We start from the raw sequence: 16,278 nt of genomic DNA, 5'->3' as shown, positions 1-16,278 counted from the left end.
TAACCCAAAAACAAAGACAAGAAATTTTCATATGTGATTCACCTTTAGTCATGTAACAGAGAAAAATAAATTGAGTAAAAATTTCAGGTAATCAGTTTTATCTCCTCATTCTGTCAATTTCATTCTCTCACTTAGGGTTCTAAAACTCTCTAACTTCTCTCTCTTGTTCTTGTCATTTCATGTAGATCGAAGAATTTTTTTTTTTTTTTTGAAGAAAATGAACATGCAACTTATAAGATGAAGAGAGAATAAGAAGATTTGCACAAGGATTATAGTGGTTCAGTCTAATAGACCTACATCCACTGTCAAAGGTATGAGTTTCTTCTTTTATTCAAGAGATTTCTTTTAAGGTATTTCAGATATTTACAGATTTCTTATGTCATCTATATTTTTCCTTCCAGATCTATTTTATATACACAGATATGTTTGTAAGGAGGTTACAAAATAGGTAACCTAAAAAACAACTTTTTATTGATTATTTATTGTTTCAACAAATAGTAACAGCTTTATATTTTCTTGTAATAAGTATAGATGAATTGTAACTTCAGCTTTGAAGTTTAAAGGTAATTGTTTAGCTCGATTTCTTTTACAACTCTCCACCTTGAGCTAAAAATTACTCATACCTTGACTTTGCTACAATTCAGCTGGATGGTCTACTATTTTAAGTAGACCTGGACAGTATTCTAGCTTAGACCGAGACACAGCTTTAGTCAGAAAATGAGATAAGTTTGCTTCTGTCTTAACTGTCTCGATTTTTATTTCACCTTTTTCTATTTCATTTCTGATGAAATGCATTCGTATATCCACATGTTTGGTTTTGTCATGAAACTGAGGGTTTTTAGTTAGGCAAATAGCACTCTAATTGTCACATTTAATGCTTACGATCTTCTGGTTAAACTCGAAGTCTGATAAGAGTCCTTGTAGCCATTTAGCTTCTTTGACAGCTTTTGTTAATGTAATAAATTCTGCCTCTATTGTATATAGAGCTACAATGGATTGTAGATTATATTTTCAGCTGATAGAATTACCTCCAAATTGGAAAACATACCCTGTGAGTGACCTTCTTTTGTCTAGATCACCAGCAAAGTCTGAGTCAGAGTAGCCCATTAGACTTAGGCTAGTTGAATCAGGGTGTCTATATAAGAGGCTCTTCTTTTGAATGCCCACTAGGTATCAAAATACCCACTTTGTTGCCTCCCAATGTGTCTTCCCTAGATTTTCCATATACCTACTTACTAAGATGGAACAGTGAGTTAAATCAGGTCTTGTGCACACTATCAAGTACATTAGGCTACCTGTGGCACTTGAGTAGGAAATTCTCTCCATTACTTTCTTTTGTTCTTCAGTGGATGGAGAGTCTTTGGCAGATAGTTTAAAGTGTTGAGCTAGGGGGTGTAAACAGCCTTAGCATTTGTCATGTTGAACCTCTTTAATACTTTAGTTGCATAGTCTGACTAACATAGGAACAAATCTCCCCTATTTCTGATTCTATAGATCTCCATACCTAAAATTTTCCTTGTAACTCCTAGGTCTTTCATATCAAATTCCTTGCTCATTTGAGCTTTAATTTCATTTAATTCACCTATATTACTTCCTGCCAATAACATATCATCTACATATAGTAGAAGATAAACTTCTTCCTTATTCTCACACTTTCTTATGTACACACAAGAATTATAGTTGCTTCTTCTGAACTATAGACTCGATATAAGCTCATCAAGATGCTTATACAAACATCTTGGAGACTGTTTAAGCCCATATAAGAACTTCATTAGCAAACAAACTAGTTCTTCTAACCCCTTTTTTCTTGTAACCTTCAGGTTGAGACATATAGATAGTTTCTTCTAGCTTTCCATGTAGGAAAGTTGTGGTCACATCTAGTTATTCTAGCTCTAAGTTTCTGCAAGCTACAATAGCTAGGAGTACTCTTATAGAAGTATGTTTCACCACAGGGGAAAAAATTTCATTGTAGTCTAGTCCTTCTCTTTAAGTGTACACCCAGCTACTAGTATAGCCTTGTATCGCACTCCACCTTCATCTGCCCTCTCCAAATTTTTCTTAAATATCCACTTGCAGGACACAAGTTTTTGTTTAGGAGGTAAAGTAGTCAAAGTTTATGTCTCATTTTTATATAAGGATCTCATTTCACTACTCATTGTCTTCACCCGTTTTTTGCTTTCCTTGTTGTTAATTGCTTCTTCCATAGCTTTTAAGTACATCATTTAGGTCATCACAAAAGTTAGCAAAAGTAACATAATCATCCTCTCTGTACTTTTGTGATGGTCTTCTTTACCTTCTAGTTTTGTCTCTTGTTATAGTGTAGTCTGTTAAGTTCTGAGATTGAGGTTCTTGGGTTTCTGCCTCCATCCCTGTCTACCCTTTTTCAGACTGAACAAGGTGATCAATTTGAATAAGATTGAAAGGAATTTGAGAAACATTAGAGAATTCCATCTCACAAAGGTCTTGAGTCATTGTTCCATTATCAATTTCAATTGGTTTAGAATCTTTAGAGTCCATATAGAGTACTTCTTCTCTGAATACAACATCTCTGCTGATTATGCTTCAATTAGATTTGAAATCCCACAACTTGAACCCTTTAGTTCCTTCTGGATAGCCAATGAACATACACTTCATAGCTCTTGGTTGAACCTTCCCCTGTTTGATATGAATATATCTCACACAGTCAAAAGACTTTAAGAAAGAGATGTTAGGAGGATACCCTGGCCAAACTTCCTCAAGTATTTTAAAATCAATAGTTGTGCTAGGACTTCTATTGATAGTAAAATAAGTTGTAGCCACTACCTCTACCCAAAACGATTTTTCCACTTTAGCTTCTGAAATTATGAATCTTACTCTCTTTAGGATAGTTTTATTCATCCTCTCTGCTACTCCATTTTGCTATAAGTGCAGGCTACTGTTCTATGCCTTATAATTCCATTCTCGGCATAAAAACTATTGAAATCATTGCCTAGGAATTCTAAACCATTGTATGTCCTTAAGTATTTTACTTTCTTACTAGATTGATTCTCAACAATAGATTTTCAATTTTAAAATTTGTCAAATGTTTGGTCTATGGATTTTAGCAAAAACACCAAACTTTCCTTGAGTAATCATCTATTAGAGAAAGAAAATATCTTGAACCACTCTATGAAGGAATCTTTGTAGGTCTCCATAGGTCAACATGTATGTAGCTTAGAATTATACAATGTTCACAGAAATTCAGCCTCTTAGTAACCTTTGACTTGATCGGGCCCTGTTTCTGTAGCTCTTGAATTCCCCTCTCACTTATATATGAGAGTCTTCTATGCCACAAATCAATCTCACCCCCTTCAAACTTATATCTACAAGTGTTTGAGCCAGTAATGAAATATTTCTCACAAAGTACAGCCCATTAGACTTCACCTCATTAAAGATAGGTCTTCCATCCTTTGAAATCTCTAGGCTTCCATTCTTCTCAACAAACACACGGCCTTGGTCATCAAGCATTCCCATAGAAATCAAATTCCGTCTAAGTTGTGGAACATGCCTTACTTCTTTGAGGAGTATGTCTCTATTTTCTCGGAGTTTAAGTACCACTAAGTCTATTCCAACCAACTTACAGTCGTGATTGTCTCCAATGAATATTGATCCACCATCCTATAATTTATAGGAGATAAATCATGCCTTTGATGATGTTATGTGATAGGTACAACCTAAGTCTAACACCTAGTCTTCTTTAGATTCATGGCCATTTGCTCTTTCCTTAGTGGTCACAAGAATTTTTGTGAGTTCAAATCCATCCTCCCCAATAGAAACATCTCCTCTCCCATGTTCCTTTGGCCTTTTGAAATTCTTTCTATATGGTTTCTTCTTTCTGTCCGGACAATCTCTTTGAAATGTCCTTCTTTATGGCAAAAGAAACATTTCAGAACAAATTTATCCCTCTGTGCACGATTCTCCTTCTGAAAGTTAGATTTTCCCTTTCTTGAGAAAGATTTTCCTTTTGTAAATAGTGATTCGACATCACCACTGCCCTTAGATTCAACTTTAAGCTTTAGCTTCTTACTTCTCAAGATTGTGACTACATTATCAATAGAAATTGAATCTCTTCCATATTTCAGTGTTGCATTTACATCTTTATAACTTTCATGTACATAGTTTATCAAAATTGTTGCCTCATTGTCTTCTCACAACTTGTACCTTGTTTGAGCGAACTCATTTGTGAGTTTCTTGAACTCATCAAGATTCGCATCTAAAGACCTTGAAGAACTCATTTTGAAGGAAAACAATTTCTCCCTCACATATAGCTTGTTAGGCACATCCTTCTTCATATAGAGCTTCTTCAGCTTCTCCCATACCTCATAGGTTGTGTTTTCGTTGATGACCTGTCTTAGCACACTATCTAAAATATTCAAAAATAGTGCTCCATAAGCCACTTGCTCCATATTTTGTCTTTCTGATTCAGTGTGAGTTTCAGGCAATGATTTATGATCATTAAGAGCCCTTAAAGTCTTCTGTGAAGTCGGAAAAGCTTGAATTTTCTTCATCCACAACTGAAAATCCCCATTTCCTGTGAATTTCTCCACCTTATATCGAGCTACTGTCAATTTTTACTTTCTTGATGTTCTTGATAGACTTCTTGAGGAATCTTGGAGCTTTCTTGAAGAACTAGCTCTGATACTAGTTGTTAAAATAAATGGACCTTCTTTAATAGGATTTCCTTTCTTTATAGAAGCCCAATAAGAAGAGTACCACTTTATCTAGCCCAAAAACAAAGACAAGAAATTTTCATATGTGATTGACCTTCAGCCACATAGCAGAGAAAAACAAATGAGTAAAAATCTCAGGTATTCAGTCTTATCTCCTCATTCTGTCAATTTTATTCTCTCACTTAGGGTTCTAAAGCTCCCTAACTTTTCTAATTTCTTGGTCATTTCATGTAGATCAGAGAATAAATCTTTTTTTTTAATCTTTTTTTTTTTTTTTTTTTTGAAGAAAATGAGCATACAACTTGTGAGATGAAAAGAGAGGAAGAAGATCTATACAGGGATTCTAGTGGTTCGGTCTAATAGACCTACATCTACTATCAAATGTATGAGTTTCTTCTTTTATTCAAGAGATTTTTTAAGATATTTAGATCTTTACAGATTTCTTATGTCATCTATATTTTTCCTTTCAGATCCGTTTTATATATATATATATATATATATGTTTGTAAGGAAGTTACAAAACAGGTAAGCTAAAAAACAACTTTTTACAGATTATTTATTGTTTCAACAAATAGTAATAGCTTTATGTTTTCTTCTTGTAATAAGTATAAATGAATTATAACTTCAACTTTGAAGTTTAAAGGTAATCATTTAGCTCAGTTTCTTTTACAAAGAGCGAAATTGACACAAACAATAAATTTTTACGGTAAATTTATTATTACTATATTTTTTACAATATGTATGATTAAATTTGTAATTTAATTCAAATAAATTTTAGTGTTATTTTTAAACATAGAAAAATAAATCAAAATATGTACAAAATATAGCAAAATTTTAGAACTATCAATGATAGACGCTAATAGACACTGATAGACTTCTATGAGTGACTGTCAGTGATATTGATACATACTGATAGAAGTCTATTAGTGTCTATCAAAGTCTATCATTGATAGTTCTAAAATTTTGTCATATCTTATAAATATTTTCAACATTTTTACCATTTAAAATAATTTTTCTAAATTTTATGCCCTTTATTTTATTTTATTTTATTTTTTTTAATAAATTTCTTAGTGTATCCGTGACTTGTAATCAAAGTTCACGATGCCTACAAATTAAAATAAAAAGGTTTAGTATAATAATAATAATTTAAGTTTGAGATGTTTTTTTAATGGAAGAAAACGATACCAATTTGAATTTGTGATCTAATCACTTTCAAGGGATATATATAGTATGGTCAAAGATTTCTAAATATTAAAAAGAGAGAGAGATCCCATCAAATTAGTCATATAATTAAATAATATATTTAAATCGCATTGAACTAACTAGCTATTTCTTAAAGGAAAACATAGGCTTGCCTTTAGGGGGAAAAAAAATCACCTATTTAGATTGATAGTATTGAATATTAATCCAATATAATGACCCTGCAAATAATAATAATAATAATAAGTTGACATTATCTAATAGTGACAAAACAATTGAACATAATAAAGTTGGCTTGGCTTAAACTACTCTTTCAAATTTTAAATTTTTATATTTTAACCCTATATGTTAACCATAAACAAAACTCATATCAACTTTTTTCCTTAAAAAATGGCTGTTGAGATTGAGGGACAGTTGTAGATATAGTAATCAGGTCAAAAATAATTATACATATAACATAATGCAAAAAAAAAAAATTACAGATATAGCAAAATTTAGATTTTACTTTCGAATTCTATCAATGATATACCATATTGCTAGTAAGGGATCTATTAGTGATAAGACTCTAAATCACTAATAGACTCCTACTAATGATATAGTCTATCCTACATAGATTTTGCTATATTTACAATTCTTTAAAATTGTTGCTATATACATAATTATTAATTCTAAAAGTGTTGGCCAATGCAATTATCCTTGAATAGTAATATGATCTAAGGATATTATTATGCAGTTTGTCTATAATTTAAATACACCATTAGAATAACTCCAACATAAGTCAAATATTGATATGGACTTTATCCGTCTTATTTGTTCAGGTCTCGATAATACCAAGATTAAACTCTTAATTGAGAGAGAAAATTAAAGAAAAGTTAGGTCTAAAAATATATGAATTCAACCTATATCATTACCCAATTGAAAAAAGAAAGAGAAAACGGTGGATTTTATTCAGAGATTGAGGATGATTAATGGTCAAATGGGCCATTGTTAATGGTCCTATTATGTGTTTGGTATAGAATTAGAAGATGAGTTAGTAGGTATACATTGGAAAAGGAAATCAGAGGTGGTGGTAAATAATAAGGGCATTATTATTAATTGTTTGTTGTATGAATAAGAAGAAAAAGATGATAATGGAGTCACATTTGAACCTAACCTTAACTTATTAAAAGTATGTATCATTGATCGAGAAATTATGAACAAATATCAATATATATTTTTAAACTTTGAGAGTTGTATCAACTAAAACATTAAACTAATAATTTTATAACTTTCGTTAGTGTATTGATTTACACTCTCTCCTCTAAATTTATAATTTTCATAAAGTAATCAATTTAGATCATCATTCTACGATTATCTTCCAATATCAATTCTCAAATATGTATAGATTTTTTCGAATGTTAATTTTACAAAATGGACGTTTAGAGTAAATACATAGACGATTCTCAAAGAGAATTTTAAATAATAGTCTTGATTCATTTATGAAAATTTAAGGATTTAATTGATACAACTATAAGGTTTTACTCAAATGAAATTTTATAGAAAGTGTAAATTGATATACATATAAAAATTTAGGGATATAAATTGATATTTTGATAAAAATGAAAGATAGGAATCTCGACCAAAGAAAGAAGAAGAGGAAGATGGTGATGAGAATAGAAGGTCAAACATAAACACACACTTGCAAGCTCACAACTTAATGGCACTACCAATAGCCCTAATAAAAAGGGTCTTCCCAATCCCATCTTTGATGATTTTAGGACCACACTCATTTCTAGAGAGTGGGTGCATTTATGACTTTGGTTCTCACTTACTCTTCTCCTTAACCAACCCACATCTCATCTCATTTACCCTTTTTCTCTCCACATAATTTGGACAGTGAGAGAATTTATAATTGGTCCACCTCCTCCCCCCATCTCAACTTGCTCTCTAATTGCACCACTACTATCTCTCTCTCTCTCCCTCTCTTCTTTCACTCCCCACCATTTCATTATTAACTCATCAAACACTTCCCCTACACACAACCCACCTCTTTACTTTCTCTCTTTCTCCCCAACTCAATTCATGCAACCCTACTTAACTTTCAGGGTTGCAATGCTTTCCCTTCTTTCCATTGTCGTCGTACTCGTCGTCCCTGCCATTGCCACCGCCATTCCCCAACAACAGCTCCACGAGAGCGATCGAATCACGTCTCTCCCTGGACAACCGTCGGTGACATTCTTACAGTACTCCGGCTATGTTACGGTTAATCAACAACATGGTAGAGCTCTCTTCTATTGGTTGACCCAAGCTACGTCTCTTCCAGAGAAAAAGCCTCTTGTCCTATGGCTAAATGGAGGTAATTTGACTCATTTTCAATACCCTTTTTCACATAATCTACGTTTTAAAAAACACCAAAAAGCATTCATTAGTGATTATTATATTTATGGAAATTGACATGTACATGATAATAATAATAATAATAAACAACTCTCACACCATTCACCAACCTATCTGTCTATATGAATCAAAATGCAGGCATATAATTAATTAAAATAATAGCCTTTATGAATGTAGACATGAATTATATATTATAAAAGTCAGAGGGAGATTAAAAATAATAATAATACCCTATTTCTAGCTATCTACCTTATCTGAATTGCACGTTTTTTTTTTTTGTTGTTGTTATTATATAATAAGAGTGGGAGGATTTGAACCACAGACCTCTTCATTCTTAACACATATACATGTTAGTTGAGATAAGATCTTGTTGGTGAATGTGCACGTCTTGTAAAAATTAACAAAAGGTAAATGCGCTTTTTAGCAAAGAAGGCCTTGAGTTTGTTAACGTGCACTATTTTAAAAAAAAAGGATTGGTGTGAAAAGGAAATGGGTTATTATGGAGCATGCGTAGAGAGAAGTGGGAGTGTAAATTTGGGGAAGCCACTTGGGTTTGTTTTGTTATATTTGTGAGTATTTGAATTTTAATTTTAGTTTTGGTTTGGGAAATGAAAAAGGCAGCCTTTTAAAAACATCATACTCATACCAAAAAGCACAAAATCAGCACTACTTTTTGTTTTTGTTTTTGTTTTTGTTTTGTTTACTTACTCTCTGTCTCTCTGTTTTTCCCTCTTTTGTTTTCTGTTTTTCCCTCTTTTGTTTTCTATTCCTAAATATAATATGCTTCTTTCTTATTCTCTTTTCTGTGGTGCTCATCATGTCTCTTTTTGGGATTTCAAACCTTTTTTCTCTTTCTGTCTTCCTTTTTGGAATTATACACAAAATGGGTTTTTTTTTTTTTTTTTTTTCTTTTTGGTTTGGGTATCTCAACTTTTGAAAGTTGGTGTATGTATTCAATTCCTTGTTTCTAAAAGTTGCTAATGAAAGGTTTTCTTTATCTTGTTCCCCTGTTTTAAAACTTTTTAGTGGATCCAAAAGTTTTCAACTTTATTCCCCCAAGCGTTTATTTCTTTAATTTAACGTGTTATGTGGTTTGTTAATTGTGTTGATTAAAGATCACATGTTGAAGTAAAAATGAACATAGCTCAACTAATATAAACGTGTTATGTGGTTTGTTAATTGTGTTGATTAAAGATCACATGTTGAAGTAAAAATGAACATAGCTCGACCAATATAAAGTTTGTATTGTCGATCTCTAAATCAAATATTCAATTCTCCCAGCCAATATATTGTCCAAAAATAATTAAAAAAAAAAATCACATGTTGGATTTTGGATGAAAAATTAAGTTGAGTTGATTAAAAAAATAATGTTGATGAGCTAACTAGAAAGCTTAAAATAATTAATTTAATCTTATGAGAAACTTTATGTAGTTTTAAAGGAATCGTTTTATGGATCATTTTTCCTATTAATTCTTTTCTTTAAAATATGTAGCACAAGATTTGTGTGTGTGTGTGAAGGAAGCCCATAAGACTTTCCAGTAATATAAAAGTTGAGTCAATGACAAATATTTTTAGAATTGCTTTGAAAAAAATATTTAGGTACATCTGTCGCAACACCTGTCTTTACGTATCCATTAAATTATTTAATCATAATTTTCTTTTTTTTAAAGCATTTTAATTTTTTTATATTTGTGATAAGAGTGAGATGCATAGAGATGATGTACCCAAATATTACTCATGTTTTAAAGGAGTAAAATTATTTTAGACAATATATTAAAAAAAAAAAGATTTTATATTAGTTAATGTTATTAAGAGCAGAGTTCTTGATGATGTGTACACAGGGCCAGGTTGTTCATCAATAGCATATGGAGCATCAGAAGAAATTGGGCCATTCAGAATCAACAAAACTGCTGCTTCTCTTTATCTCAACAAACATTCATGGAACAAAGGTCTATCACACACACATTCTCTAATCTAATTTATCTATCTTTAAAAGTTATAATCAAAATCACATTACCAAAACACACCATTTCTCTCAGATGCAAATCTTCTGTTTCTGGAATCGCCCGCCGGAGTTGGATTCTCCTACACAAACACCACCTCCAACCTCGAAGACTCTGGTGACACCCGAACTGCTGAAGACGCTCTTATTTTCCTCGTCCAATGGATGTCCAGATTCCCACACTACAAATACAGAGAATTCTACATTTCCGGGGAGAGTTACGCTGGTAAATCTACACGCGTCAAGTTTAATCTTTTCAATACATTCTTAAACATCCAAAAGAACTAAAACCTTATTCGATAACTATTTGGTTTTTTCTTCTGGTTTTGAAATTTGTGCTCTATAGGACACTACGTTCCTCAACTGGCAAAGAAGATTCTAGACTACAACAAAGCTCACTCTCAATCCTTCATCAACCTCAAAGGCTTCCTTGTAAGAACAGAAAAATTGTACTACATGAGTTCATTATTCATAGTATTATAGGAACTACAAGCCAATGGACTTGTAACAAATTTTTGACAATGGCAGGTGGGAAATGCAGTGACAGATACCAACTACGATGCACTCGGAACGGTGACGTATTGGTGGACCCATGCCATGATCTCGGACACAACATACAACTCCATCCTCCAGCACTGCAATTTCACCTCAAACAAGACTTCCCAACCGTGCGACGAAGCCGTTGGCTATGCCATGAACCATGAGTTTGGTAATGTGGATCAGTACAGTATCTATACTCCCAAATGCCCCACTATGGTTCCAAACAACTCGGCCGCGGTGGTGGGGGCGTCCACTATCAGGTTCAAAAATTCGCTTCTTCATCGGAGGGTGTCGGGGTATGATCCATGTACTGAGAATTATGCAGAGAAATATTATAATCTTAAAGAGGTTCAGTTGGCAATGCATGCCAATGTTACTGGAATTCCCTACAAATGGACTGCTTGCAGGTGGGTTTGTTGATAGCTTTCTCTGTTTCTTTGGCCAAAACTTATAACTTTATCAGCAATGAAGTTGTGTTTTTCTTTTTTGGGTGGCAGTGATGTTCTTATTAAGAACTGGAAGGATTCCCAAGAATCCATGTTGCCCACATACAAGGAGCTGATTGCAGCTGGTCTAAGGATATGGGTTTTCAGGTTAGATTTGGAAAGCTCTAGTCTTTCCACATAATTCCGTGCACTCTCTGTGTTCTTTAATCCATGTCTGGTAAATTTGAAGTATAGAGAAGGCTTTACATAGTTTTACCCAAATACCAAGTAAATGAGCAATTTACACCCCTAAACTTTAGGAAGTGAAACAATTAAAACTAATTGTATTGATTTACACCCTCCATTACATTTCTTTTGAGAAAACCTCGTATGGAACTCATGATTGTATCAATTAAACCCTTGAACATTCATAAATGAATCAATTTAGACTCCTATTCAAAAGATTCTATGAGAATCATCCATGTATTTACTCTAATCGTCAATTTTGTAAAACCTACATTTGAAAAAGTCTATACACACTTGAAAATCAATTGATGGATGACTTTTAAATGTAATCATAATGAAATGTCTAAATTGATTGGCTTATAAAAATTTAAGAGTTTAATTGACTCAAATCATAAGTATCATACAATATTCATCGAACAAAACCTAGAGAAGGGTATAAACTGATACACTTACGAAAGTTCAAAACTTGAATCGATAAACCCAAAGTTTAGTATAAATTATTATATGCCCTTAAACTTCTTCGATGTGACATTTACAAGTGAAAAAATGCAGCGGGGATACAGATTCAGTGGTTCCAGTGACAGCCACAAGATTTGCCCTTAGCCATCTTAACCTCCCCATTAAAACTCGCTGGTATCCATGGTACTCCAGAAGACAGGTTACATATGAAGAACTCTGTCTTTTGTTTTGTTCTTTGTAATGAAATGCTTTAATCAAATTGAATGAAATGTACCTAGCAGGTTGGTGGATGGACAGAGGTTTATGAAGGGCTAACCTTTGCCACAGTGAGAGGAGCAGGGCATGAAGTTCCATTGATCCAACCACAGAGAGCTTTGACACTCTTCAGATCGTTTCTAGCAGGAAAACATCTGCCAAGATCTTGATTTATTATCTGCAAAGAAACAGACCAATGAACACAGAACAAGAAACTGGTCATTTGTCTCGTTTCTAGATATTGGTCATAAATTTCCAACAATTCCAGTACACAACAGTGCTGAGATTTAGGGAACTAGAATGGTATTCATTCCACAATTTATATTGGATACACCATGTCAATGTTATTGCCCATTTCAAGTTCCAGATGAAAAGGTTGAACAAAGATTATTTTACTAACATCTAAAAGTTTTAAGCTCTTTTTTTTTCAAGAGATCAAATTTCCATACATTATCAAATAACTTTCCTTTCCCCTTAGCAAACCCAAATGCCATTGTCGATATTGCTCCTACAGAAGATTCCAATTGGAAATCTCATTCTCATCTCATTCTTTTGATTCTTTGTACTGATACCACAATAAATATCACAGCTTGTCTTTTTTACATTCAGAGATGGAGAACAAGGTTTGTTCCCAAACATTTAGTTCACCAGTAAAAACTAATATGGAATTCACTGCAAAGGTCAGATTACAATTAAGTCGTCCCACTGCCGCTGTGTCCACAAAACTGATGCTCGACAGACATAAAACGTCTACTTTAATCCCTCACTGAGCCCCTGGGGCATACCTAAGCTCTGGGCAAGATCACTCATTCTTTGTTTCATGGCCTGAGAATCAAAGGGCTAACTGTCAGTTATGCAGAAATAAAACTTGGTAATTAAATTAATATTGGAATAAGTCTTGCCTGAACGCTCTTCTGATGTGCGTCCTGATAAGCTTCAGTAACTAGAAGGGAAAGTTTCTGCATAAGAAAGTAAAGATCTGAATATTTGGACTATCCATCACAAGCACAATCAGAAATTTTAATGGAAATTATTTCACTATGGAAACCACCCATTCAAGAAATATCCTAGGAAACATATCTTTTACAATGTTACTGGTAACTAATAACTATTTTTAAAAATATTCAAGTATGGTTGTCAAACTTTTTTGAGCCACATGCCAATGTAGGCGGGTCTTAGTCCTATAGCCAGCCAATTTTCAAACTCGTGGTGTTAAGAGTCATAATTCCACCGAGCACCAACAGAAGATATACTCCAAGCTTGGATCGAGGACAGGACAGGTGGGGCAAGCATTAAGTCGTGTAAGTTGTGAATTGAGGATGTTAATGGAAGTTCAATGTAAAAATGCTAATTACGAGCAATGCCATTTTAAATGTGAAAGTGCACCACAGCATCGTGAATACTCACCTCTGGTCCTAATTCCATTGCAGCCTCGGTAATCTCTGTACGAAGAGGTTGCTGATTCCCGGATAATGTCACCTATATTAGTCGACAGAAAAATATTAGGGCAGATATGAGGTGATATTCAAACATGATATGAACACATTCTTTTATACCATAATTCTCATTAAATGGAAAGGCTATGCTAGGCCTTGCATGAAACCAAATGTCAGATCCATAACCTTTTGTTGCGAGCTCGATACTTCTATAATTCTTTTCATAAATCATGATTTTTTCTCTTTCAAAATTCCCTGAACTATCATTGATACTACAAAAATATTTTGTAATGATTAACATCTCAAGGAGATGGCCCCAAGAGATTTTAAATCCACTACAACCCGGTTGAATATAAAGAAATTGGATATGCTTATCATCTTAAAACGAGAAAGGAAGATTAGTAATCACAAACTTTAGACCTGTTCACCCTTGTAACACCCAAAATAAATACAGGCCATTACTCTAGAATCTGTACTTTATTTACTAGCTACCTAAAATCAAGAGGGAAAACATATTTACAATCTTAAGCAACACTTTCACTTCTCTAACAACCTTTGTGATCGCATAGTTCTGGGCAAAGTGAAGATGAACTTGGCGCAAGAGAGAGAGGCAGAACATACCTTTATTAGCTCTCCTTCACAGTAGCCATCAAACTCTGCCCTGGAAAACAGAAACATAGAAGGAATAAAAAAAGTTCAGACAACTTCACAAAACAGAGAAAAACATCATCAAGCAACAATACATTTAATTAACTTGTTTGGTCTTACGCCGCAAGTTCTTTTTGTACACGCACTGCCTCTACTTGGACAACCTTTTGTGCTGTCCTCACAGTTTCATATAACTTCTGCATGTTCCCAAAGATTCCTGCCTAAAAAAAAGTTAGCATGTAAGTAACGATGGTTTCACCTCACTTGCAAGGAAAAGTCACTTCAACTTTGAGAGACATTTCTATTTGGTCTCAAAATTTATACTGTTTTAACATATTACAGATAAAAGTTCTACCTTTGAAGGCGCATCATCACTCTTCTCCTCATTATCCTTTTTTCCTCCAAATAGACCATAAACGCAAAGAGATCTGTTATGTTTCTCAACTTTCCAAGGACCATAAGGTGAGATCCGCACACCAATAATATTTGACACTGAATTTAGGTTGCCTGTAAGAGGCATGCAGCCAGAAAAGGATAAATTATACATTAATAAGTATAGTGTGTACAATCAAATGTCACAAAAAGTGGAATTCATCTCCAATTCCAGAATAAAAATTGGAAATTTCTATTGTGCAAACTCAAAAGTATTATATTCAAATTTCAAATTATAAAAAACAAAACATTAAATTCTTAAACCGTCTTGCACAGCGAAGGGCCTGTTTGGAATAACTTCCTAAGTACTTAAAAACGCATATTTTTTGCACTTGAAAATACTTTTTTCAGCACTTAAAAAAGTCATTCCAAAACAGCGCTGCTTCTTTTGATACATCTAGCTTGTTGAAGAGTTCTACTAATGAAGTAGACAGGGGATTTATTCAGTTTTAATATTGGCATTATCAGATATGCAACCAGCTTCAGTCTAGGTTACAAACTAAGAATTAAACTTGACTGGTTCATGTCATTCATTCTCAATAAACAGTTTTTCAGGAGGATAATCTTACTGCTAAGTAACCCTAGTAGTAGAAAGTTTTGAGGCTTATCCAAACTAATTAAATAGTTTTGAAGTAAATTTCCCAGATCACAGCCTTCTTCTTTCATGTTCTTCACACAATTATGTACATAGAACGCATCTGCCTTCAAGTTCAAATTAAGAGAATCTCCCCCACTCACCTATCACAATTTTACTTCGATTCTACTAAGAAAACAATAATTCTTAGACAGAAATGAACCTAACCCATGCAGTAATTAGAACTGAGGACACCGCCAGACAATTCTATTTTAGGTCTAAACTTCAACCGATCGGCAAATCTTCCCAATGAACAAAGCCATACTAACCATCCCCACCAACTTAGATCCTTCCGTTAGATTGAGTGGTTACGAAATAGCTACATGCTATACAATACAAAAGTAAGTCCCAAGCAACCAATTCAATTCAATTCAGAGATATAGCAATCAATCCGAAACTCAATTTCCCAAGGTCTCAGCAACCAAAGAAAATGAAAAGGAGAAAAAGAGTTACAGAATGGAACTAACTTCGTTTTTTGAAATCAGACATTCCTCGGAGATTTGGCAATTGAGCACTCAGTGATATCGTCGACGCCATTGCTCAAAGCTGCTGTGAATATGCTGAAAAGAGAGTCGAGAGGATAAACTATAAAGTAGATTTTCTCAGGAAGAGACCACGCTTAAACATCACCCGCCGGTTATATTTCATAAAGACAGACCAATAAACAAACACCGCGTAGCTAATTTGAAGTTGTATTTGATGTTATCAAATATATTATAAATTCGGAAATTAAATTCTAATTTAAATAATGGTTTGAATGTATTTAAGACTATATTTTATATCTTATATCATTAAATCGATTGTAGTTAACCACTCATTCTAAATATTAGTTGATTATAAATTATCATTAATTTATTTATGAATATGTTTTATGTTTAAACAATTTTGTATAATTATTATTTTGTAATATTATATAATATTACATAATTTTAAAAAA

At 33.3% G+C, this 16,278-nt stretch overlaps 2 protein-coding genes across 3 annotated transcripts; one reads left to right on the top strand and one right to left on the bottom strand.

Moving 5' to 3' along the window:
• Window positions 1-7,791: 7,791 nt before the first annotated feature.
• Window positions 7,792-12,622, top strand: LOC120071291 (serine carboxypeptidase 24-like). The gene is made up of 8 exons (XM_039023483.1): window positions 7,792-8,223; window positions 10,106-10,213; window positions 10,304-10,492; window positions 10,613-10,698; window positions 10,795-11,213; window positions 11,304-11,399; window positions 12,030-12,135; window positions 12,218-12,622. The coding sequence occupies exons 1-8, from the start codon at window positions 7,950-7,952 to the stop codon at window positions 12,359-12,361; spliced, it is 1,422 nt and encodes a 473-aa protein (XP_038879411.1). The 5' UTR covers window positions 7,792-7,949; the 3' UTR covers window positions 12,362-12,622.
• A 78-nt stretch (window positions 12,623-12,700) lies between these two features.
• LOC120071292 (nucleoid-associated protein At4g30620, chloroplastic) lies at window positions 12,701-15,965 on the bottom strand. 2 transcript variants are annotated; one of them, XM_039023485.1, is made up of 7 exons: window positions 15,809-15,965; window positions 14,631-14,782; window positions 14,396-14,496; window positions 14,249-14,288; window positions 13,599-13,670; window positions 13,094-13,150; window positions 12,701-13,016 (listed from the first exon to the last, which is right to left on the bottom strand). In XM_039023485.1, exons 1-7 carry the CDS (start codon window positions 15,876-15,878, stop codon window positions 12,942-12,944), a joined length of 567 nt encoding a protein of 188 aa, XP_038879413.1. In that variant the 5' UTR covers window positions 15,879-15,965; the 3' UTR covers window positions 12,701-12,941. The 2 variants fall into 2 exon arrangements, with proteins under 2 accessions (XP_038879413.1, XP_038879412.1); XM_039023484.1 differs by having other exon boundaries at window positions 14,631-14,800; window positions 15,809-15,939.
• Between the last annotated feature and the right edge of the window lie 313 nt (window positions 15,966-16,278).

Source organism: Benincasa hispida, chromosome 2 (genome assembly GCF_009727055.1).
Source record: "Benincasa hispida cultivar B227 chromosome 2, ASM972705v1, whole genome shotgun sequence".
Classification (NCBI taxonomy): Eukaryota; Viridiplantae; Streptophyta; class Magnoliopsida; order Cucurbitales; family Cucurbitaceae; genus Benincasa; species Benincasa hispida.
Note: the sequence above shows the minus strand (reverse complement) of the source record. Positions and strands in the feature narration are given on the sequence as shown.

What these genes read in the sequence shown, in the direction of transcription:
- LOC120071291 (XM_039023483.1), top strand. Translation starts at nt 7,950, where the DNA reads ATGCAACCCTACTTAACTTTCAGGGTTGCAATGCTTTCCCTTCTTTCC. An exon ending in CAAACATTCATGGAACAAAG is followed by an intron (nt 10,214 to 10,303) that starts GTCTATCACACA and finishes CATTTCTCTCAG; the next exon opens with ATGCAAATCTTCTGTTTCTG. An exon ending in CTAAGGATATGGGTTTTCAG is followed by an intron (nt 11,400 to 12,029) that starts GTTAGATTTGGA and finishes GAAAAAATGCAG; the next exon opens with CGGGGATACAGATTCAGTGG.
- LOC120071292 (XM_039023484.1), bottom strand. Translation starts at nt 15,878, where the DNA reads ATGGCGTCGACGATATCACTGAGTGCTCAATTGCCAAATCTCCGAGGA. An exon ending in GTCTGATTTCAAAAAACGAA is followed by an intron (nt 14,801 to 15,808) that starts GTTAGTTCCATT and finishes TATCCTTTTCTG; the next exon opens with GCTGCATGCCTCTTACAGGC. An exon ending in GTACAAAAAGAACTTGCGGC is followed by an intron (nt 14,289 to 14,395) that starts GTAAGACCAAAC and finishes TCTGTTTTCCAG; the next exon opens with GGCAGAGTTTGATGGCTACT.